This window comes from Liolophura sinensis, chromosome 8, assembly GCF_032854445.1.
Source record: "Liolophura sinensis isolate JHLJ2023 chromosome 8, CUHK_Ljap_v2, whole genome shotgun sequence".
In the NCBI taxonomy this organism is placed as follows: Eukaryota; Metazoa; Mollusca; class Polyplacophora; order Chitonida; family Chitonidae; genus Liolophura; species Liolophura sinensis.
This window is the reverse complement of record NC_088302.1, coordinates 16648763-16673216: the sequence shown is the minus strand read 5'-3', so window position 1 is coordinate 16673216 and position 24454 is coordinate 16648763. Positions and strand designations below refer to the sequence as shown.

The 24454-nt window shown below is 40.3% G+C and overlaps 1 protein-coding gene across 4 annotated transcripts; it reads left to right on the top strand.

Moving 5' to 3' along the window:
- Positions 1-2391: 2391 nt before the first annotated feature.
- LOC135472978 (D(1B) dopamine receptor-like) lies at positions 2392-23671 on the top strand. Of its 4 annotated transcripts, none has more exons than XR_010444568.1 (2): positions 2392-2679; positions 22009-23671. XR_010444568.1 is itself a non-coding variant. In XM_064752731.1 (2 exons), the coding sequence occupies exon 2, from the start codon at positions 10822-10824 to the stop codon at positions 11887-11889; it is 1068 nt and encodes a 355-aa protein (XP_064608801.1). In that variant the 5' UTR covers positions 2392-2679; positions 10748-10821; the 3' UTR covers positions 11890-12197. The 4 variants fall into 4 exon arrangements, 1 of the variants encoding a protein (XP_064608801.1); XR_010444567.1 differs by having other exon boundaries at positions 21969-23671; XM_064752731.1 differs by lacking the exon at positions 22009-23671 and adding an exon at positions 10748-12197.
- Positions 23672-24454: the final 783 nt, after the last annotated feature.

Sequence of the window (24454 nt, the reverse complement as noted above, 5' to 3'; positions counted from 1 at the left end):
ATCAGACCATACACCAGCATCACACTGTACACCTGCATCACACTATACACCCGCATTACACTGTACAGCAGCATCAGACGGCATACCTGCATTACATTTCATACCTGCTTTACATTGTATACCAGCAACACACCGTGTACCTGCATCGTACTGTACAACAGCATTACACAGTACACCTGCATCACAATGTACACAAGTAGCACACCTTACACCAACATCAGGCAGTGCATCATCATCACGCAGTACTACCACATCACACTGTATACCAGCATAACACAGCATGGTAGCATCACGCAGTATGCTAGCATGACACTGTACACCTGCATCACACTGTAACCTGCAACACACTGTACACCACCAGCACACTCTACACCAATATCACGCAGTACATGTGCATCACACTGTACACCAGCAGCATATTGTACACCAGCATCGGCATCACACTGTATACAAGCAGGAGGATTGGATGCCAACATTACACAGTACACCTGCATCACAATGTACACCAGTAGCACACCTTACGCCAACATCAGGCAGTGCATCACACAGCATGGTAGCATCACGCAGTATGCTAGCAGCACACTTTACACCTGCATCACACTATACATCTGCATCCAACTGTACACCAGCAGTACACTGTACACCAGCATCAGACGGTATACCTGCGTTACATTGTACACCTGCTTTACACTGTATACCAGCAACACACCGTGTACCTGCATCGTACTGTACACCAGCATTACACAGTACACCTGCATCACAATGTACACAAGTAGCACACCTTACACCAACATCAGGCAGTGCATCATCATCACGCAGTACTACCACATCACACTGTATACCAGCATAACACAGCATGGTAGCATCACGCAGTATGCCAGCATGACATTGTACACCTGCATCACACTGTAACCTGCAACACACTGTACACCACCAGCACACTGTACACCAATATCACACAATACACGTGCATCACACTGTATACCTGCAGCACACTGTACACCAGCAGCATATTGTACACCAGCATCGGCATCACACTGTATACAAGCAGGAGATTGGATGCCAGCATTACACAGTACATCTGCATCACATTTGTACACCAACTTTATACTGTACACCCCTATCACAGTGTACACTAACATCACTCTGTACACCATATCACACAGTACAGCAGCATTTCTCTGTACACAAGCATTATACTGTATACCAGCAGCACACAGTACACCAAATTACATTTCCCACCAGCATGAAAATTAAGCACCACTTCACACTGTACATCACATCCTGTACACCAGCATTACATTACACATTATCATCACATTATACACCACATCGCACTGTACATTAACACCACACTACGCCACATTACACTGTACACCACATCACACTGAACACCACATTACACTGTACACTAGCACCACACTACGCACATTACACTATACGCCACATAACACTGTACACCACATCACATTATACACCAGCACCACACTACGCCACATTACACTGTACACCACATCACACTGTACGCACATCACGCTGTACACCACATCACACTGTACACTAGCACCACACTACGCTAAATTACAATGTACACCACACCACACGTGTGATGTCTTCTGTTTATGTTTCAAACCTAAATACCAAATACATGACTATTCTGAATGAAAGCGAAGACTTAAGCAAAGCATTCGATACTTCCAATACATCAACAAGGAGGCACATTACACGCACTCTAATGATTCCTTCGTCGTTATATGACTGAAAATTGTTAAGTAGGCCTACGACGTTAAACTCCAAGCACTCACTCACTCCAATACATCAAGTATATTCTCTAATCTGCCTTGTTTTGTTTTTTTTTTTTTTCAATTGTGAGAGTGCATGCAGCTTCATGTGTTACTACATATATATATTGCCTTAGGCATGGCATTCCGCTGAGCTAACAGTACAAATGTGGATGTTCACACTGTAATTTGACCGAAAAAATTAACGCTAAAGAAAAACAAAAACAAGTTAACAAATTATGTTTTTCAATTCAGTCGTGAGCTAGTTACCATTCATGGCCATGGTATTTGCATTATGGTAAGGGGATTTCCCATCATCCACACAATGATTTAAAAGTACATCGTAGCCTAATGTCTTTGCCATGGGTCGACAGCGTATTAGCAGGTAAGTTTTCTAACGAGTCATAATTACTAGCTTCCTGGGGGGTGCTGATTGTGGGTTAGAGTCGAGCCATCATTATAGAGTTACAACTGTGTTTATCCCTTACACTTGAGTCAATCCAGAGTCCCATTGACAAATTGCTCCTACCGGTTATAATAGTCAATTTGCTGGCAGGCCTGAAAACAAGCAACACACCACATCGGCTTTGACTGGCAGGGGGAAAAGAGAGAACTGTACCGCCTCTCTGAGCACCCAACAGTTCTGTGGGTTATCGCGATCGAGCTGCGGGAACAGAAAGCATCGAGCGGGGATCGTGCAATAATACCAGTCTTAGTAACCCACCAGCAGGAGCCTTTCCACTCTATACTCTATCAAGAACGACTCAGCGGCTGTGTATGATTTTAACACATATTGTTTCGCGACCTGTTACTAAATCGTCTGTGTTCTGAAGACGATTGGGAAGTTGGCGCCAACATCCTTGCTAAACTGTCTCCACCATTATCATCTAGATAAGTGGTAAGTATGTACGTATACATACATATACCTAGATCTCTGAGCCCCCAGTGATGCAGGTATGCAGGCCTCTCTCCTTGTCGCTATATATACATTTATACAAACAAGGTGGTGCAGTTTAGTTTCTAATAACGCGTTTACGCCTTACGTTTACGTTTACGTTTAAGTGCATATTATTATTATTAGTATTCAAATTATGTTTTTGCCTTAAATGCATTTTCATTCCATGAACTATATATAGTCTAACTTGTATTGCGTAATTATATATATATATATATATATATATATATATATATATATATATATATATATATATATATATATATATATATACATGTTGTAAATTCATATTTACAACCATACATCCTCCCAGAAGATTCACATGGGATTTGCGTTACAGCTTGTTATTTTATGACAGCCGATCGATTACCTTGGTGACGTACCAGAATTGTATGATATCGGATGTATAATCCTTTTGGATAGAGCTAAGAAGGATAACTATCTGTAACGTTACACACGGCTCCTAGACGCCAGAGCACTTTATGACCTTCTTATCGCTTTGCTGCTACAATTTATCAGAGGGAATCTGTTCATGTGAAAGATTGCGTGTATGCTTTGTAAGATCCTGTAGCTCTAGGCACTCATCAAGTCAACCCTTAATAACGCCTCCTTGATTGATGACTTAATGGATTAAATGATAGGTTATTACCAATCGCCAATATCCCGGCGGTGTTTAATAGAACAGACAATCAACGTCCGTGAACTCCTTGTTATTAGTGGCCAGAACCCTTGTTATTAGATTGTCGGATAATGTCCCAAGACAGTTGGGTTTGACTTGGGAATTTTACGATTCTGCTTTTTGGGCATACAACCCTCGGAGAACTCAAAAGCGCAGTTTTTTATGGAATGGTTTACCCATGTGTAGGAGCGTGCCCGTTCAGCATACCAGCAGAGTGTGAATTACTCTCTCGCTAAAACTCACCAGACTCGCGAGATTTGTGCTAAATAAGCCGCCTGAGAAAGTCCTTTCTGATGTCCTTGAAGATGCCATTTCTTTAAAGATCCTTTAATACCTCACATATTATGCCTACCTTTTTTTCTTCTCTCGAAAATGTCAACATCCAGCTCGCAGAATGTTGTTGGTGTAGATAGGTGTTTACTTTTTTAATGTCACTGTTGGAATAAAATACTGTCGATTTGACAACGAAAATTATCCACGGGTATCGAACGAAAAGAAAACAGCTATTCCATCTGAGAGCAGCACAAATTACCCTGGGTTGAACCGATGTCAAATTACATCTCAATCAAAATGGTAATGTGGACTCCGTTAACAGACGACGGCCCTCAAAGAGGAAAATGTGAATTTCGTCTCCATCACTGAATCGCCGATACCAGAGGCTACAAATTTTCATTTCTCCCCATTTCGCCCGAGATGTGTGCGTGTGTGTGTGTGTGTGTTTCTCAGTCGCTCTGTCAAATGGATTGTTGGCAAAGACTTGCAGTTTGGCTTCCGGTTCAGCTGCAGGGAGGAATCTCTGTCAATTGGCATTGTTCCCATGGCCCATTGACGTAGGCCTACATGTGATAATTAACCTGTATTAATAAATGGAATGCACTTTGGTCAGAATGGTAAAAGGTTTTCACTGTGACAAACTCATGCAAAGCTAATTTATTTGAGGATTTAATCCTGAATAAAATGGGAAAAAGCTAAGTATTAGAAATAGCGCAATCTCTGAATCTATAAGACTGCTGATGCTTCGTATTAATACAGCTTTTCTCATATAGCATGCAAAGGATTAAGCAGGCATATTAGATGCGTTATGTATATGCACAGCCAAAATCTTCTAGAATCGTATATAGACGAGATAGGATTAGCATATAAAACAAATTATTTAGGAAACTTACACGAGACAGTGTATGTATTTACATAAAAACAATGTATATATGTATGTATGTATGTATGTATGTATGTATGTATATATGTATGCATGTATGTACGTATTTATGTAAATGCATGTTATAAACCTGTTCGCCAAACATAAAAATGGACATTTTTAAACTATGACAGCCCCAGGGAAAATACAATTAATATGCTGTTTAAGTAATTTGCCATTTACGCTGTTTTAGCTGTTCTGTTTTTGACTTCTCAATATGTGGCATGAAAAAGTAGAACAATTTGTTTCTGATTGCGAAAGTGCAAAAACAAACGAAGAATTGCCACTATCAAATATCGGTTAATCACTCAAACCCGCAAGCAATCAATCTAAGGCCATAGTAAAAGAATGTTGATAAATCAATCAATGAATACATCATCCGTTCAGCAAAGAAAAATACGAAGAATGCAAGACTTGTGTTTCATCGCGTGTAATTTTCTGCTATGGAGGGATTCAGTGTTTGATTGTGTGAATCGATAATAACAGAAAAAGCTTTGTTGTACTTTTTGTTCTTCCGTTTATTATCAAGGCTCGCGTAGAACAAAGCTAAGCAGCCGGACCACCCTATTGAGCAACATCCCCTGGTGATGCAGCACTGGGATTGATGGAGTAGAAACTCAACACCGCGGGAATGCTATCTTAATATCAGGCATCCTTGCAATAACATCTGACAGGCGTTAGCGTTGTTTATAACTTCGTCCAGAGACAATTCGCTGCGCGCACGGCTCTGTTTGCAACCGCGAGTCCGCCAATGTTGCCAGAGTTTACGGCTTAATACAAAAGGTCAGCTTAAGCCATTGGCACGTATTAGATTAGAAGACGACAATGGTGGATACAATTACTAGCTCACCAATAGCCAACGCGATAACCTTATACTGCACTTGCTTCCGAAACCACCCCAAGCTTTGAAGCGTTATCGAATATCAGAGCAGATTGTTTTGTAATTTATAGATGGGATCATTAATAAACCACATAGTTCCTTCGACTGAGTAGAAGGATATTGAGTTTAATGGAATCGAGTGCTTCTAGTCAGCTGGATTCTGGGCCATATTGCAAATGTCTGTCGTAAATGTGGCTCCATAATGCGATATAGCTCTGTGGTTCTAGTTTATCAGCAAAGTAAACTGTTTTACGATGCTTTTTTTTTTTGTAGACAGATAAAAGATACTTATTAAGTGGGGAAGGCTGTTCCCTGAAATATGCCTCTCATTTTAGCCTTTTTCAATTGCTTTTAATCATATAGCTACAGAAGCCCATTAGTGTCACGCTGAAAAAAATATTTGGGGAAAAAGTTATTTCACGTCAGACTTGAAGTATCAAGGTCCAAGTGTAGTGCAAGACTTCCTGTATCTTCGACAACGGCTTCATTTGACACCTATATTGCAACAATGCACAAGTATTTTTCTCGTAATTACGAGATTTTTTCTCGGAACTTTTTCAGCGTGACACTAATTGGTTTCCATATATAACAGCCATTGCATGTAAAGAAAAAGATTAAATATTCGCTTTAGTCCTTGAAAGAAAATAACCAGGTTAGTTTGCCGGTTCTGTCTTTTAAATTTTTACACATACCCTTTCACCGCACATGTCTATATCTAAGACTTCCCCGTTATGAGATGGAGTTGTAATGCATGTGGTGGTGTAGTGACTTATATATATTTCGTGTTCATTGTGATACGTCTTCGTGTTTAGCTTTGCTGGCGTTTAAAACCTATTAGATTTTTGGGTTTTTGTATATTGTAATCACATTTGTCCTTTGCATGCTTTTGTTGTAATATATGCAAGGCGGGGGTATAAAAACGTGTTGATGGTGTTTATTGTGACACATTGCGGTAATGTAATGTGTTTACCTTTATTGGTGTTTAATGTGACACATGGTAGTGATAGAATAACGTGTTAAGCTTCGTTGATGTTTATTTGAAACACATGGTAGTGATGTTATAGCGTGTCTACCTTTATTGGTGTTTATTGTGGCACCTGGTGGTAATATAATGAGGTGTTGAGCTTCGTTGATGTTTATTTGAGACACATGGTAGTGATGTTATACGTGTCTACCTTTACTGGTGTTTATTGTGACACAAGGTGGTGATATAATAACGTGTTATGCTTTGTGTTTATTGTGGCACCTGGTTGTAATATATATAACGTGCTTACCTTTGATGGTGTTTATGGTGGCACATGGAGGTGATATAATGACTTGTCTGCCTTTGTTGGTGTTTATTGTAACACATGGTGGTGATATAACTACGTGTTATGCTTGGTGTTTATTGTGGCACATGGTGGTGATATAATGACGTGTAAAATCTTTGTTGGTGTTTATTTTTATGCTTAGTGGTAATATTATAACGTGTTTACCATTATTGGTGTTTATGGGAGACATGGCGATGATGTAATAACATGTTTACCTATTCTAGTGTTTATTGTGATATATGATGGTGGTATAATAAAGTGTTTATAGCATTGGTGATGTTTTGTGTGGTCTACAATGCTCTAACGTTACTATAAACGTTACCTTTCCTTTTCCTTTAGTTTTTGCATTCGTGGTACTAACGTTACAGTATTAGTATCCATAAATGATTCGAACTTATGTTCCTATACGAGTTGTACACGCGTCTTCGTTTTAATTATTTTCCTGATTGCAGTCCAAGATAAATTTTTAAGCCGTATTTTACGTAAGAAATTAACATTACAAAAACGTCTTCAAACAGCAAAGGAGTCTTTCATGTGCTGAGGCGTCTAATGTCGCGGTAAAACAATCCTTCGTTTGGAAATGATTAGTGCAAAAATCCCTTTGATGTGAAATCTTTACGCAAAGTATGACGGAATTAGACCGTTGGAAATGTCAATAGAAGGCGTTTTTACTAATCTGTGCCCCAGGCCTGTGTAATCCAATACCGGTTTTCGATCACATCTGACTTAATACTGTAGCGATTTTGTTTTTATGTATATATCTTCTTAACGATACAGATATCCCAGTTCCAAATCACACCATTTACTACAGGGGAAAGCACAATATTGGTAGCGTGAATCACCCAGTGTCGAACTCTGGAACAATATCTGTATACTGCTGGAGACGTTCGCTACTATGGATTCTTTTGAATGTCAGCTCGGTCAGTCCGTGTCATTCAGTAGTATGTTTGGGAAAACCACTAGTTAGCTCTGAACTTCGAATAACCAAGAAAAGTCCGATTTTTAAAGTTCAACAAACAGCAGCAACAGTTTTATTAAAATAGAGTGACAGGAGTATGTTGATATATATATATAGGTAAAAGTGCCAGTACTGTGTACAAGCACAACATCTGTACTTCAGATGGTTCAGATAACTGTGTTAGGGATATCTCAGGGAGGTATTAAACCTAGTACTGCTGTGATAGTGGTATGTCCTACTGGTGTCATATAGACAATATGTCAGCCATGTGTGGGGACATTATCCGTAAATAATACTTTCAGGTCTTCTCTGGGAGTAACAGTTCCAGAATTGGTCCAGTAATAACTTGGGAAAACGAGTTTCAAATTCTGGGACTCGGTGTCTCACTGTGCTGAAACTGGGAATCCCAGTCCCACGATTGCTCAGGGGCACTTATGCACAAATTCTCCCAGTATAAATGTTTCAGCTCATACTTGGGAATTATAAAATTTTGGTCCAGAAAATCCCAGTGACAAACTATTGAGATATACTGTCTCAATCATGGTTGGGAATATCAGTCTCACAGCCTGGGAAAGTCAGTCCCACAGCCTGGGAAATTCAGTCCCACAGCCTGGGAACACTTGTGTCACAATTTGGAACTAGCAGTCCCACTGTCTCTAGGTATGCTCTGAAGCTGAAATCCCACTTCAGTGCTGACAACTTATCTAGCTACCACTTCACACTGCTTATATACATGTAAAATACCTGCCTTAGAAAGCTAACTAGGTGGAAATTTAGATGTTAACACGACGGTGGTCCGAGATCATCTGGGACTAAAAGTGGGAATTTGCCCGGTATTTATAGTCTACGCTCATAAATATTCATGAGTACCAAGGATGGTACTCAGAGCACTGATTGGCTAATACCAAAGTAACAACATCTGTGTATAGAAATACTATACATGTACATGCGTATCTAATGTCATGGCACATTTTTCTTTCTTTTTCTTAATAATGGAAAGATGAACAATAACTTGTAGGTAGAAAGGAGATGAGCCTGTGGAGTGAAACTATTTACTTTCGCAAATACAAGTTAATGCCCCTTTTGAAACTCTTCAATATGAGTTTAACATTAAAGGATGTCGTAAAGTAGACAACCTCGTCTAGCGGCAGTTCACCGTGAACGACGATCGTGCGCGGCGAAGCAACAACAACAACCACAAAAAAAATGATTTAGTGTCTTAAACTTGGTATAAAGGACGTTTTATGCCAAAATCATGCCACAGTCAGTGAGTACTATGTTGTTTTAACAGGAAAGATGCCGTACGTGGTTTGTTACAGCAAGAATATGTCCAAAAGTAATGGAAACTCTACTCGAATTTGTCACTTCAAAATATTAACAATGGCGGATGTTTCGCCAAACTTAAGGTCGCTAAAAAAAAAAAAAAACTGTTGTTTGCAACCTAGTCAAACAATATCTGATCACCAAGCTTGGAGAGAAACTCCTTCAACATGTCAGTGTATTATACGTGAAATATGGTGTTCTAATTAAGTCATCAAATGTTAAAATTCTTACGTTGGAAGGGACAGGGGTCCACGGAAACTGTGTCCTTCAAAAGTTATATTAAGGCGCCAAAAACAACTTGCTCTCATGAGTCCACAAAATATCCTGTCTCTATATGTTACAAAAAAAAAAAAAAAACATATATATATTTCAAAATATTCCACAAAAATTCTAATTTAATTTGAGGATATGTCTAACCCATAAAAATTTACATTCTACTGGTAAAACCTGTGTACGTTATGGACAAGGCAGAAAATTAACCCCTAACCTACCATGCAATTATATGAAATCATATACTGTCTCTAGCAAAATCGCCACAATACTCAAACTTGCTTACAGAATTGGCTACAGTACAGAAGCAAAACACCACAATTTACGAGTCTCTATATGTTTAACTCTCCCACCTCTCAAATATTGCCATAAATTTGTAATTTTATCACTAGCCCGTGTTGCGCAAATTCACCAGCAATCTCTAATTTTCAATTTTCGATTAAGTTTCATGCAACGTATGGGCATGTGAGCAAGTTTTTGCCTGGAGATCAGTGTCACTTAAATCCCAAATAAAAATGGCTCTTTTTTATTTACATTTTGTGTTGATAGAATGGGAGGCTGTATAATACTGTTGACTGCGGAATCAGAGCATTTGAACACATTTAGATTTTAAGGGGTTCAACGGCGCTTTTAAACTGATTTGGTCTTCCGATATTTTTACAATCAGCACATGGGGAAAAATATTGTTCAATTACCCAAGGGAACATTCTTGGGAATTAACCTTATACTGCCCCGTAGTTATAGTGTTTTCGCCCTTCTATGGGTCTATTTAAAGACGTTTCCTAATTAAATGGACAGCGTGTGGTGAAAATCAATGGGTCATATTCAGCCATCGGCTAACATTTTCGATGTCCGGACCTCACTAGGACAGGAGAGTAAACATTGCTCGGCGTAAAGAAAAGAGAACCACGTACAAACTGTTGGCGCGGAGCCGTACACTGCGGTTAAAACCTAATCAGATATTTCCTGCTCATTGCTTACTCCCCGTGAATCCAACTCGACCACTAAAACGTCATCGGTAAAACTGGCTCCGAATTTAACAATTCAAGGATATATGGATGTAATACTCGGCTTACTGTACAGAAAATCTTCCCGTGTTTTGGGTTTCCAGTCCGACGCTTCCATTAGTTGAATTAAATCATTCGTTCTCGGGAACAGCTCATATAGAAGGAACCTCGACAATCCGAATCTAAATTGCATTTTTATTCTAATTTGTTGGCATGTTTCTTCTATTAAACTAGCGCTTGTTTTTATTTATTATTATTATTTATTTCTCTCTCTCTCTCTCTCTCTCTCTCTCTCTCTCTCTCTCTCTCTCTCTCCGTCCTATTTGTGAATTTCGCATGTCTGGTTGAATCAATCACCTCTATATATTTCTACGTTCTCTCTTCCACAGTTATCCCTGCAATTTCTTCACTCTGCCACTTCGCCTCTCATCCTGGGTGTGACGGCTTATTCAACGTCACTGGCATGGAGGACTTTCTGTGGAATGAGACCTTCACCAATGTTTCTTGGGACCCGGATTTTGATAAAACACCCGGACCTCAGTCCAGGCTCGTCACAGCACTCGGGAGTTTAGTATGCATCTGGATACTACTGTCAAACCTGCTCCTCGTCACCTCTGTCATTTTCAGCGGCGGGTTGACTAAAGATCCCTACAAAATCATCTTACTTCATCTTTCTTCACTGGACTTTTCTTTGGGATTACTTGCTGTACCTTTTATGTTGCATTACGTGCGCATGGGATACTGGGATTTAGGAAAAAGCGTGTGCGCCGTCTGGATAGCTTTGGACCATTTTCTATTGGTGCTCATATTAGTCACGTGGTTGGTGCTCAGCGTTGATCGTCTGCTCTTCACATTACGCCCGGGTCAATACCGTAACGTCGTCAAGAGCTGGGTAGCCATGCTTATGGTGTGGATTCCATGGGTCACTTGCTCAATTATTGCAGGCCCTTTATTCTATATGAGCATCACAGACTCGTACGTTCCTAGCACAGAATGTTACAACGTCTGGGCTTTGAAATTCTACATGATTTTTTTAGTGTTGACTTTTTTTGTGCCTTTGGTGGTATCACTCGTGACTCTTATGGCAACGGCCTTGCTATTGGCTCGCAATAAAAACAAATATATGAAGCGAAGAAGCAATAATTCTTCGTGTGCCCTAGGCGTAAGTGATATTGAGGACCGCGAAATAGCCACGCAGTCTACTGTGATATTGGGGTTGACAAATTGCACATTCGTCGTCATGTGTTTACCATTTTTTTCTGTTACCCTGGCGGTAGTTGTATCTGGCTACAGAAGGGATGTGGATGACTGGGTGCTAAATCTGTTATACTGGATAGTCTACAGCAATTCTGCCGTGCGGCCTCTTTTCTGGTTTATTCTGAAGGACCTAAGGCAGGGCTGCATGTCGTTCTGTAACCTGGTGTGTCGTAGAAAGCCGCCCTCCCTAGACCAAAGCACTCAAACGTTCCGGGAAAAGGAAGTTAGATTCAAAGACTTCGATTGTAGTAAATTAAAATCCGCGGATGTGTGAGGCTTACCATTGCTATGTCCGTCAATGGAGAAGTGGAAAGTCCATGCGTTTGGTCCATCTCTAACTCAAAATCTCACATGTTTGTGTCTGCTAAAGTATAGTCCGCATATCACTCACCAATTGTTTATTAAAGCCAGAGACTGACTACAAGCTAATGCCACTACATTTACTGTCAAGTAGTGCTATGAGATACATTTGCGTATGTTACATTGTTTTCTTTGTTTCCAATATTATTTTTGTTGTTGTTCAAAATTGTAAGTGATAGGAAGGATGGCTTATTGCATAAAGGACGCTAAATACATGTATGGCAACATCGTGTGTGATTTCGAGATCGTCTTTTTTTCTACTTCCATCAGCCCCTAGGGTTTCCTTACTTATTCGTTCCTTTACTATGTCCGTGTCTGAAATTATTTATATAACATGCTTTCGCAATATATTTCGCTGGAGGCTTTGGTACACAATACAGACTTGTACATAGCCTATATCACTTTATGATAGAATATAATGTTGTCTTGATTTCCGCAGTACACATTGGCTCCGTCTCATCGCCAGTGTGTTATTCCATTCCGAAGCCGGGAATAAAACAACAGGTTACTCTCAGTGTGAAAACGAAAATGTTCAAAACTTAGGCATAGTTTCATTATTTGATCAACACTGGATCTAAGAATATCTAAGAATAACACCGCTGTCTGTACACGAAGGCTGGTGAGTGGAAGTTACGCTGTCGCTATACATATATCGCATCTTCCTCTCCAGCCATACGTGGGGAGGTCTGCCAACAACCTGCGGATGGTCGTGGATTTTCCCAGGGCTTTGCCCGGGTTCCACCCACCTTAATGTTCGCCACCGTCGTATAAATGAAATATTCTTGAGAAGGGCGTAAAACACGATCAAATAAATAAATAAATCCTATGTCGCATATGATTTACGCACGGATTTGTCTGAAATGAGATTCACCTTTAAGATGCTGCCATGCATTATATGTCGTCTATGAAAGTTAGCATCGCGCTGTCGCTATGCACAGGTTGCCATTAAACGTGTCAACGAAAATTGGGCTCCTGTGTGGCATCTGTGTAAGTTAGCATCGCAATGTCGGTATGCACCGGTTGCTAAAGTTTACACGAACCCCAAAAATGCAGCGTTATGGTATTTTTATACAAAAAGATTGGCCTCTGTTTGCAAGTCGGTGTTATGGTGCGGATATGCTTATATTGTAGAATTTTCTTTTGATTTACACGAAGATTGGTCCAGTGTAACGGTGTCGATCTGCAAATATGTCACTAAATGTTACACAAAGACTGGTCATGGCTGGAGTGAGTGAGTGCTAGGGATTTAACATCGTACTTAACAATTTTCAGTCACATGACGACGAAGGAGTCCTTAGAGTGCATGTACATGTAATGTGTCTCCTTGTTGCAGGACGTATTTCCACCGCTCTTTTATGTAGTTCTGCTTCACTAAGCCGCCCTACCCGAGTCATTATACTGATACAGGTCAACCAGTCGTTGCATTGTCTCCTTCATGCTGAGCACTAAGCGAGGAATTTACAACTTCCTCTTTTATGGTCTTAGGTGTGACTCGACCCAGGATCTACCGCTCCCGAAGCGGGCGCTCTACCAACTATGCTATCGGGGGCCGTTGGTCATGGCTGGAAGCCAAAGTGTAGCTATGCGTTATGCTGGGGTCACTGAGCATATGTCGTTAAGACTTAGACGAAGTTTGAATTCATCTGGAAGGCAGGATCACGGTTTATAGTTTTCACTTATTAAAGCGCAGTCAAGTGTTTGGGTTTTACACTCAAAAACTTACTCAGATAGTGTGATGTTTGAGTGATGCTGGAATGTATTCTCTTATTATAAAACAACATTTTTTCATATTCAAAACACATTCAACTACATTCTGTTGGTCTAATATAATGTTTATGTTGAATTAATAGAATATGTGTTGTATTGAACAGAATAATTTGCTACAATAGCGGAATACACTAGCATCACTGAGACTACAAGCTCTCTGTGTAATCAATTCAACAGATTATTTTTTCAGTGTAATGTGGGCTTTAAGGACCATATTGATGATGTGTGTCGCCAATGACGTCACATACCTTTGTGTTCTTAATACGTTTCTAGTAAATTGTACTCATGTAGGTGTACCTGTGTATGAGTTAACATGACATGACTTAGCTGCTTTAGGGTAGAAAAATTAGGTTGATGTTACATCATAGGCAAAGTAAATCCTCCATACAGTGCATAAAGACCATGCAGAATATACTCAAAACATCTGACTACAGTTAATCCAGTGCATTTTTTTTTAATATATGTGAAGGCATTTTCAAATATAGTCTTGTACTTATCATATATCTTTATTTCAACGAGTTGTTTTCATGTAAATAGAGCTTCGAATTTTGCAGAAACATATTATTTTGCCCACGTCTGCTGTGGAGCATATCCCATTTCTCCAAGGGTAAATTTAGAGATCAATTTCCTCTTGATATGAACGTCTACAACGCCTTGAATACGTGACTCCGAATCTTACAAATGCATTATTGATGAAACAACACGCAAAAGCCTTGTCCTGGCTCATCACTTTCTCATCTAAGTCTCAACACATGAGGACTGGCCCTCTGGTTAAGACATGGCCTCATCTTAGTGCACCGAATTTGTGTTTAACGTCCCAGTCGGCAATATTTCAATTATTTCGTAGCGGGACGGCGCCGACATGCGATGGCAGACTGAACGTAAATTCCTTCAATGTTTCTGAGCATGGCCTTTCGGGAGCTTTAGATTAACCCTATGCCCTGACAAGCTGTTCTCCAGGGCGCTGTTGTTCAAAGTGAAATAAGGATGCAGTCTGGTGGTGATACCTTTAGTCTGAACTAAAGCCTCGTTATTTATGCATAACTACAAGAATGTGAATGGCGTTAAGATTAAATCCTTGGTAAAAAATCGAATTGGCGCGTTTTCGATAGACAGATTCTTAATGTACACTGTGAAGGGCTATACGAGCTCATACAGCTTTACAGTTGTGTCCTTTTGATCATACTTGAATCATCATATACATAGATGATCTTGGCTACGCCGTGTCCCACTTGTAAAATGCTTTCTGTACTAAAAATCCGTGTTGGCCAGTGATTTATGCTATTAGCAATGATTATGACATAAAAGGGACGGACGGTTGTTACCCGAATGTAGTAACCCGTTTATGTGTTATTGATTCGTCTATTTGAGTTGTATTATATGCCCAGTTTCCCGTAAACCAAGAATTAATACATAGATTAACATCATCCGTCTTTGGCACTAATACATGTATAGTACCCTGTTCTTGAATTTGATTGATTGGCGTTTATCAATTTTGACATTTCATGTATTTTGACCAAATTTTTTGATCAAATGGATTTTTGTGGCAAGGCGGGTCCCTGACTTTCATATTACCAGAGCCATGGCTGGCGTCACTGGAATGTCTTACTACCAAATCGTGATGGTCTACCCTGGTGTATGCCCGAGAAGATCTCGGTTCTTGGAATGTCATTTTTTTTGAGTAGGAATAAGCCTGAGTCAAGTGTTTACAAATCGAATCATAAAACCACTAACAAAACTCTTCGCTTTTTGTTTAATATGATGTTAACATTTTAATAAGCTGTTTTAGAGCTTACTTAAAATGCTGTTCCTTTTGCCTGTGATCTGAAATTGGCCCGAAAACAGGGTGATATAAGATGCCTATGGTCTGCTTCATTAAAGTCATTTGTCCTTTCGGTAAGAAAAGCTGCGCCAAACTGGCAACGTTTTGCAAGTTATTTGCACGTCTTGTTTCTGTAGGACGTCGGCAGACATGTTCTGACCCACTCCTGATAATCAAAACAATAAAACACTGGAAGAAGAGGAGATATAAACACAGCCTTATGACTCACAGCTCACGCCCTTGTGACGTCACGCAACGGAGTGAGCTCATTTAGAGACGTTTCACTTCTGATTCAAAATGTCAAATGTTCAACATGTGCCAGTTGGCAACATGGCCGTATGGGAACCGGCTGTACATTTGTCCGACAGCCCGGAAAGATTTCCTGTTAAATAATGGCCAGGGATAGTGCGCCAAAGCCTTCTTCATTCACTCACGTAGGATAAGACAATAACACAGTGTAATCCTTGCAATATTTAAACCGTACGGCACGATTTTGTGATTAAACTAGAGGGCGTGCTACATCACTAGTGGAAGTGACTGAAGGCGAGGCGCAAACACAGCAAGGGAGGACCCATGTTACTTTAATGAGATATGCTGACTAAAGAAGAGGATAAGTGTACAAGCTGGCAACAGCGTTTGGGATAAACACACACAAGATGGCCCACATGGTCATGAAAAAGGCCTCTAGATTGTGAAAGAATATACTGCACGAATGACTTCAGGTAGGCTCACATACCCCAGGATTCTACTCCAATACTGACTTTATATGTTGCTAATATTCTGATCTTTACATATGGTCTATAATTGTGTGCATATTTTGTATTTAAATGGTCACAGTGACCACCATTTATAAGTTGGACCCAGAACTGGTTGAGATTCCATGGCATGTTTTTGTATTTTATGCGCTGTTTTTGATTTTTTTTCTCTAAACAAAATGGACATCACCTCCTTTTCCTCTATTACAACCAAGGGCGTTCCGTGCTGTTCTATACATTCGTGTGAAAGCTGGCGTTTCCGATTTCGTAACGATGATAAGATAATAAGCCAATCGATATATTGGGTTGTCATGTAAGATAACACAGAATCCTAGAGAAATCGAACCGTCATACAGCATTGGAAAGGTCACCCAGTAATTGCATACAGTGCAAAAAAATTGACAATGTCACCCAGGGAGAGATATCTTCTTGATCCGAAAGTAACAGGGAAATACAGGGAAAAAGCAAGTCTGGACCTCGTTATGTAGACAATAAAACATAAAACGCGTCAGCTTAAGACATAGGCAACCGTGTCTATATCTTTCGGTCTGTCCACGTTTAAAGTCACATGTAATATACGGTTTAGGATGGACTTGTAACGTATAGATATTGTTGACCATTGTGCATAGTATATTTCGGCCTTCACCATGTCAGTTCAAATGGCTATTCAAGTTAACAACCGTAAACTCCCAGCTCTGACTCCTGATCGGATTAAGCAATAATGAGCAGGCACTGTATACAGGCCAGGAAGAGATCTGACAGGATTTGCTTCTGGGATTCGGTCAATGTTACAGAATACCTATATACAATGTCTCCAGAGACCGAATGAAGTCCAAGGACACAGCAAGATACTCGTTAGCATCCGGACTACCACTGACGGAACTGGTTTTCTGTTACTCGGACACAGATGTGAGAGATTTGGAGGGCTTTTCTTTTGAGCGTCTTGGTAAATTGCGTGGCTCAGACGATGGATGTCTTTACAGTCTATTATCCCAAGCTTTCTTTCGTCGTTCGTCCTGCTGTCAAATATCTCCCCATGGCCCCCGGGGACGTCAATACGTAGGTTCAAAGGTGTTATTTATAAACAGTTCGCGTTATCTTCACTGCTTCTGGTAATCATGGAACCACCAGAGCGGCAAGTCGTTTTTCCACGGAATGTGAACCATGGCGGTTGCCCTAGAGCTGTCTACAGTCGTGTTATAAGCCATTATCAGAGGCGGCAACCGTATTACAGTCATTGCACCACGAGGTGTATAGTCCTGGGTTATACATGACAGGAAACATGGCCTGCCTGAGTTTTGATTATTGTTGATTTTCTATCGACGACACTCTCGCTACATACTCTGGTTAATGCCTGATTTATAGTCTGATGAATACCTGTTGGGTTATTATTCATTTAGGGGCTATATTTGCTCATTTGATAATTCAGGGTATCTTATAGTGGCAGCGGATGTATAAGTTGCTAATATTAAAGATTTAATACGAACAGCCAAAAATAAAACAAAAGATAACAGAGGTAAATTGAGGTTTACTCTATGCTGTGGAATTTCATATTTGTCTTGTCATCACAAATCTAAATCGTAAGTCCGACATTGTCAAGAGGTATTTCAAGTTGACAATTACAAGACCCATTTCCGAAACTGTATACAAGAAATATGTGAGAAATAATTTATAAATTTATGGTCCATAAAACTAAAAAAGAGAAAAGCAGTCACCAGTTTTCAGTGATGGGGGGAAAACAGTCGGTATTCTAGGCATGGCATCCAATTCTGGCAGACCTTCCCACGTACAAAAGGAGATGAAGTAAGCTTGAGCTGGACTTGAAATCACAGCCATCGCGTAAACTCATAACATAAGGTTAAAACGAATGCCAAATACATATACCGTACTAAAGTTGCCCAAGGATCATGCACCATCATGGCCTCCCACTGGATGCTCTAAAGCGCACATATATTTGTTCATGTATAAAAACTGTACTTGAAAATCACAACACTCATTCGAGGGTACATCTCAGCAGTTTCATTTATCTTGCATATTTTGAAGAGACTGCAGCTTCTTGTCCATCGGCTCCTCGTGCAGAAGAAGCAGTCCCCGATGGCACAGTTGGTAGAGCGGTTGATCCAGGGTCAATCCTGGCTCGGGTCACACCTAAGACCTTAAAAGAGGAAGTTGTACCTTCCTTTGCTTGGCGTTGAGTATTAAGGGGATCGTGCAACGACTGCTTGAAGTACTTGCCTTCGGTAAGTCGTCTCGGTGAAGCAGCAGTAGATAAAAAAAGTCTGTCCTGCAGGCCATTACGTGCACTCTAAGGACTTCTTCGTCATCATATTACTTCAAAAATTGTTAAGTACGACGTTAAACTCTAAGAACTCACTCACTCACTCACTCAGTTCTCCTCCAGAATAAAATTCACCTCAGACTATGAAAGATATTTATGATTAAAGAGCAGGGCTCGTAACTAACGTTAGCCAAATAGCAACTTGCGCTTCTAATGACAAACGAACTTCCGAGGGTTAAAATAGCTTAATGATTCTGCCTTCAGTGCCTGAAGTTACCTCCTGATAAATCACATGGAATTAAACCCATCAAATTTCACAGCAGTCATTTGGCGTCAGCAACTCTCCAGCAGAGTTTTATAGTCAGTTCTCCACAACAAACTTACTAGTGGTACCTACTAGGAGTCTTCATTAGTGGAGTAACTTTGCAACCATCCGGTCCATGCACGGAAAGAAGAACCGCAAGGATTGGTTTTTATCAGCAGAGTGTCTGTTGTTTAATGTTAGATCATAAATCATGGAATGTTTATATTATAGAAGTGTAAATCGTAGCGCATCAAATGCTGTGCGCCTAGATAAAAACAGATGTCCGAAAGCGTTTGCTGGACTGGGTGCTTGCAGGAAACGTGTCTACATACAGCGAAACGATGCTGTGTTGACAGAAAAGTTGCTGTGTTTAACGAGTTTGGTTAGATAAGAGGACGATGGAAAGCCTTCACGATGTAAGATAACCTACCCCGTGAGGTGTGTGACATGATTTATGTGCGCTGTACTAACCACTGGCAACCACGTCTGAGTCACACAGGAAATATGCCAAGCCTTTCTACAAAACAGAAAGACTTGTACTACGGTGGTATAGGCTACTGAAGATTGGCTGACATAACACATACGTTGATTGATGCGCTCTCAACTCCATGCTTGCACCATTCCTTCACGTAATACAGTCGTTTCTGAGTGTAAAAGCCTGATAGACGGCAGCCACGTGTGTTTGTTGTCTCAGCTGAAGTCAGGGAAGTGGCTAAAAAGCCTTTGAGCGTTTTAAAATAAATAGTGGTTTGTTGGCTTAGACTGCGTCTTGTAAGCATTTTGACTGACATTATCATAAACTGTATATGTCCTAAAACTTCGTTCGTGACTAAATTACCTATTTTTACGTTATTATTATTGTTTTAATGGCCATAGAAAAGTGCTTTGAGGTCCGTTGGGAAAAAAGGATACCATAAAATTTAAGATCAGCACCATGTTTTGATGCATAATTTTTTTATAGCATATTTCATATGCCCTTTTGGAGGCCTCCGTGGTCGAGGTGGTTAGCCCGCCAGCGCAGCGCAATGACCCAGGAGCCTCTTACCAAAGCGGTCGCTGTGAGTTAAAGTTCATCTCACGCTGGCTTCCTCTCCGGTCGTACGTGAGAAGGCCTGTGACAACCTGCGGGTGATCGTGGGTTCCCTCAGGCTCTGCCCGGTTACCTGTCATCAGAATGTTGGTTGCCGTCGTATAAGTGAAATATTCTCGAGTACGGCGTAAAACATTAATCAAATAAATAAATAAATCATATGTACGTTCAGTGTAATTTCACCGAACAAAGTCTGGCTTCACGTTAAAAAAAACTATATATATATGCTTATGTAATATATGCCTTCACAGTTCGATTTGTTAGTATGGTAAAACCAGTGAGTGGGGATGCCCTCCACAGTACCGGTGAAACCCACTCGTTACATGCAATCATTTCCGAGACAACCAATTAGGTTGATCAACAAACGAGGACCCCCATAATATATATTCTTCTACCAGACGAAGCATCGCCTGATCAGAAATTACTATTCCTAAGGGAAGGAAAATATATTATTTGATCAGCACCCAATACCGTAGCATCAACAGGTTAGGTTGCATATGGCAACGATTCAGGTCGCAGCTTCTGCTATGCTTCTGTTCGACTTCATGAATGGAGACAAATGAAAAGGCTCTCTATCAGAGATGGTTAAAGCAATGGTTCGCTGCCACTAACAACCACTTAACCAATGACGTCGGGAGTTCGAATCCAGCTCTGACTGATTTGGCTGCAGGTTTATCAGGTGTACTAACGTGCTGATGGTATTTAAGGCTTGGAACCATGGTTTTAAAAAACATAGGCGAAATTAGAACCAAAAGGTTTAAAACATTACTGAACTCACGACATCAAAACAATACAGAAAGAACCATGCCTGACTCAAACATATTTGTGCTAAAATAAGGCCTATGTTCACAATCCTAAGCTAATACAATGAACGCCTCTGTCAGTGGGTTACTGTCGATGGGCCTGAGCTCTTTAAAACTCCAGACTACAGAAAAGAGCTGAGTCGAGTTATCGTATGGAAGATTAAAAATGGAGCCAAGTTGATTGGCCATAATTTATTTATTTATTTATTTAACTGGTCTTGCCATACTCAAGAATATTTCACTTACACGACGGCGGCAATGATTATTGTGGATGGAAACCAAGCAGATCTCCGGGGAAACCCACGACCATGCGCAAGTTGCTGTCAGACCTTCCACGTACGGTCGGAGAGATTGACCAAAACATCAGCTGAAACATGGACGTGTACATATAATACACCCTTGTATACATAGGCTTATTTAAAAAAAATAATACTGGTAATATGGTGACACTCATTTCTCGATATACATAAAACGAAATTCTCAAATGCACATTGGAAGATTAAACGGGAGTGAGTGTTTATCAAGTTGAAAGTCATGATAAGGCCAAATCTTTCGTTTTCGACACAAAGAAGGCCTTAGTTTAAAGGTTTAAATGCCTTAGTATGTACATCAGAATACTAAAACACATGTGAGTGACACATCATGCGTACACTAAAAAGAATTAATCTGTTAATTTTAACAAGAAGTTTGTTGTCTGTGTGATGGCTGAATGTATTCTGCTGTTGCAGCAGATTATTCTGTTAAATATAACACACATATTCATTTAATTCAACATAAAGATTCTATTAGACTAACAGAATGTTCTGTTGAATATGACAGAATATTATAATAACAATACATTCTGTCATCACTCAAACAACAGACTTTCTGTTAAAATCAACAGTTTATGATGCAGCTTAATTCTATATAAAGGGTTTCATGGTGATTTTTACATGGAAAATAGGTAAATGTACATGTAAGTTGTGGGTTTTTTTCTACATTTTATTTTAGTTTATATCTCGAGGTATGAATTTATGGCGACATTATACCTACAGCTTGGCAGCCCAATTCACAAAGAGCAAGTAAAATCACATCTGCATGGAACCTAAGGTCTGATTTGTAATGTCAGTCAAATAAATCTATGCTTCCATCGATGGGGTCTGGTACTTAAAAAACAAATTTCTATCTTTTTCAGATAACAATCTTTTTTTAATTGTTTAATTAAAATTCCACAGAAGTCGAACCAGAAATCAAAATGGATGAGCACGATCTGGACAAATCACTCTGGAGTATGACAAATTTTACCAACTTGGAGGCACCGGTGTATCCGGACAACCCAGAGCCCACAAATGTCAAAGTGCTGATTGTGGGATGTTGTCTCTGTGCTGCCACGGTGCTGTTTAATCTACTGCTGGCTGCGTCGCTGATTGCTGGGAAGAATTATAACACCTTCACCGTGTGCGTGTTTCACATGGTGGCGCTGGACGTAGCTGTAGGAGCGTGCGTGTTTCCCATAAGCGTCTCCAACGAGTACCGTAACAGTTTCTGGCACTACAGTGACATCGTCTGCGACTTCTGGGTGACTCTAGACTATTTCCTGCCCATTCTGATCTTTGTTACGTGCTCTGTGATTCATGTGGAACGCCTTCTTCAGCTCTGCCGCCCCACGTATCGTCTATGGCGGGAAATTTGGTCCTGGAAACATTTCTTGCTCATCTGGGTTCCGTGGGGCTGCTGTCTGGTGATCGGCGTGCCTCTATACGTCGTAGGGACTCAGCAAAATGAAGATCCCATAAGTGCTTCGGAAACCAGGGTCTGTTCCACCCAGTGGCAGCAATCTATCTATCTGATCTTCACTGCGGTCTTTGTACTTCCTGCCTTTGTTAATCGTCGTCGTCACTCTCTTCGCTGCTGTGGGCTGCTCGTTTCGCGTCGCGTGTAGAGGCAACGAAGGAGACGCCCAGGGCGGTACCGTATCGCCAGCAATAGCATTGGTCCTCGTCACGATGTCTATGATCTTGATGATGCTGCCAATCGTCCTCATCGCCTTCTTATCCATGGTGCTGCCGTATTCAAGGATCGATGAAATCAGTCCGTTGGTTTACCTCACTTTATACTGGATCAGCTTCAGCAGCTCCGCTGTAAGGCCTCTCTGTTGGTTGGTGGATCCCGAAATCCGTTTGGGCTATGCAGCGTTATTCTGCAAGTGTTGCTGTAGGAAGTCCCAAAGTGTGCCCGTCCATGGGGCTAGTTTAAATAAGGCATGATACATTGTGTCCCACTTTTACACATTTTAATTTCCCAAAAGAGTAAAAGCCGCGTTATGGCTAGATAAGCACATCGAGCAAAGCACAAATTGTAAATCTTTCTGGGCTCCAAGCAAAGAGAAGGTAGCTAGGTGGACTTTCCAACTTTCCAGCAGGTTCTTACACTGCTAAGCATAAAAATTAAGGAGCTTGATTCCACTAATGTGTATGTTGACATAACATTTTTTATGTGTTGTCAGTTAGTTCAACTCCAAGGGTCTACAAACCCGCTTAAATTAAATTTTAAAATCAGGTTTAAGTCAAAAGGTCGCCACAATACGTGTGTAATATTGCATTGCAGCAATGGCGACACACCGTAGTATTTCATTCCACACTTGCTTCTACCTCATTCAATATGAAAGACATTTTCATACAGGAAGACGACTTACTCTCATAATATGAATAATGCTGAAACAAAATACATTTTAGCCGTGTTCCTGCTTGTTTTATTGCAACACAATTGATTTACCTTACATCCAATTCCAATGACATTCACCCTCCTTGCAGAATATATGTATATATCTCGAGAAATGTCCTGTCAGTATACGAATAAATGAATACAGGTTCTGACTGGGTCAGTCATTATAAGGAATACGTTTTGTGACTTTTCGTTTCGCTGACCGCGTTTAGTGTTCGTCTCTTTCCAGTCTAATATATACTTATAGTTCCTCCAAAAGTTAGTGTGTGCAACGTAAATGTTGATTGATTGTGATTGATACGGACATCATCATCGTAACAAGCCAGACAAACGCAATCAGTCAAAAAAAAAAAAAAAAAAAAGAGACAAAAAACCCCCCAAAACAGGGGATCCGCCATCGTATACACGTAGGCACATTGCTGTTCGCTCAGCATGTGAAAATGGAGTAAGGCACTGTGTTAGTTGAATTACGCCACATCGGTTGTGATGGGTGACTGGAAACCATAAGCTTACCTTAATGCGGATTTTCCAGTCATTCATGAAGTATAATTAACTTATTCTATATGTAAATTGGTGCCAAGCAGGTTTCGTGGTCTATCCTCAGATGTTCGAAATCTATGTGTCGAAACACATTCGTATACCAGCCGTCAACCAATAAGGAGGTTCCGTGTAAATAATCGCATGGCCAATTCCCAAAACGACGTATAACGCAAACCTCCAAAAAACTAAGAATGTACGAAAATAGGACGGAATCATACAAAGAGAAGCAGCCATCAGTTTTCAGTGATGTAGGAAAGGCGTAAGGTATGTTCTAGGCGACTGAGAGAAATCAGTATTCAAATTGTGTACTATGCTAGAACACAAGATGTCGATAATGAAAGTACCTCAGTTGCGCTTTGATTGTAACTGTTCATATATCCAAAGTGGCGATCCAATGCAACAGGATGAATATACCGC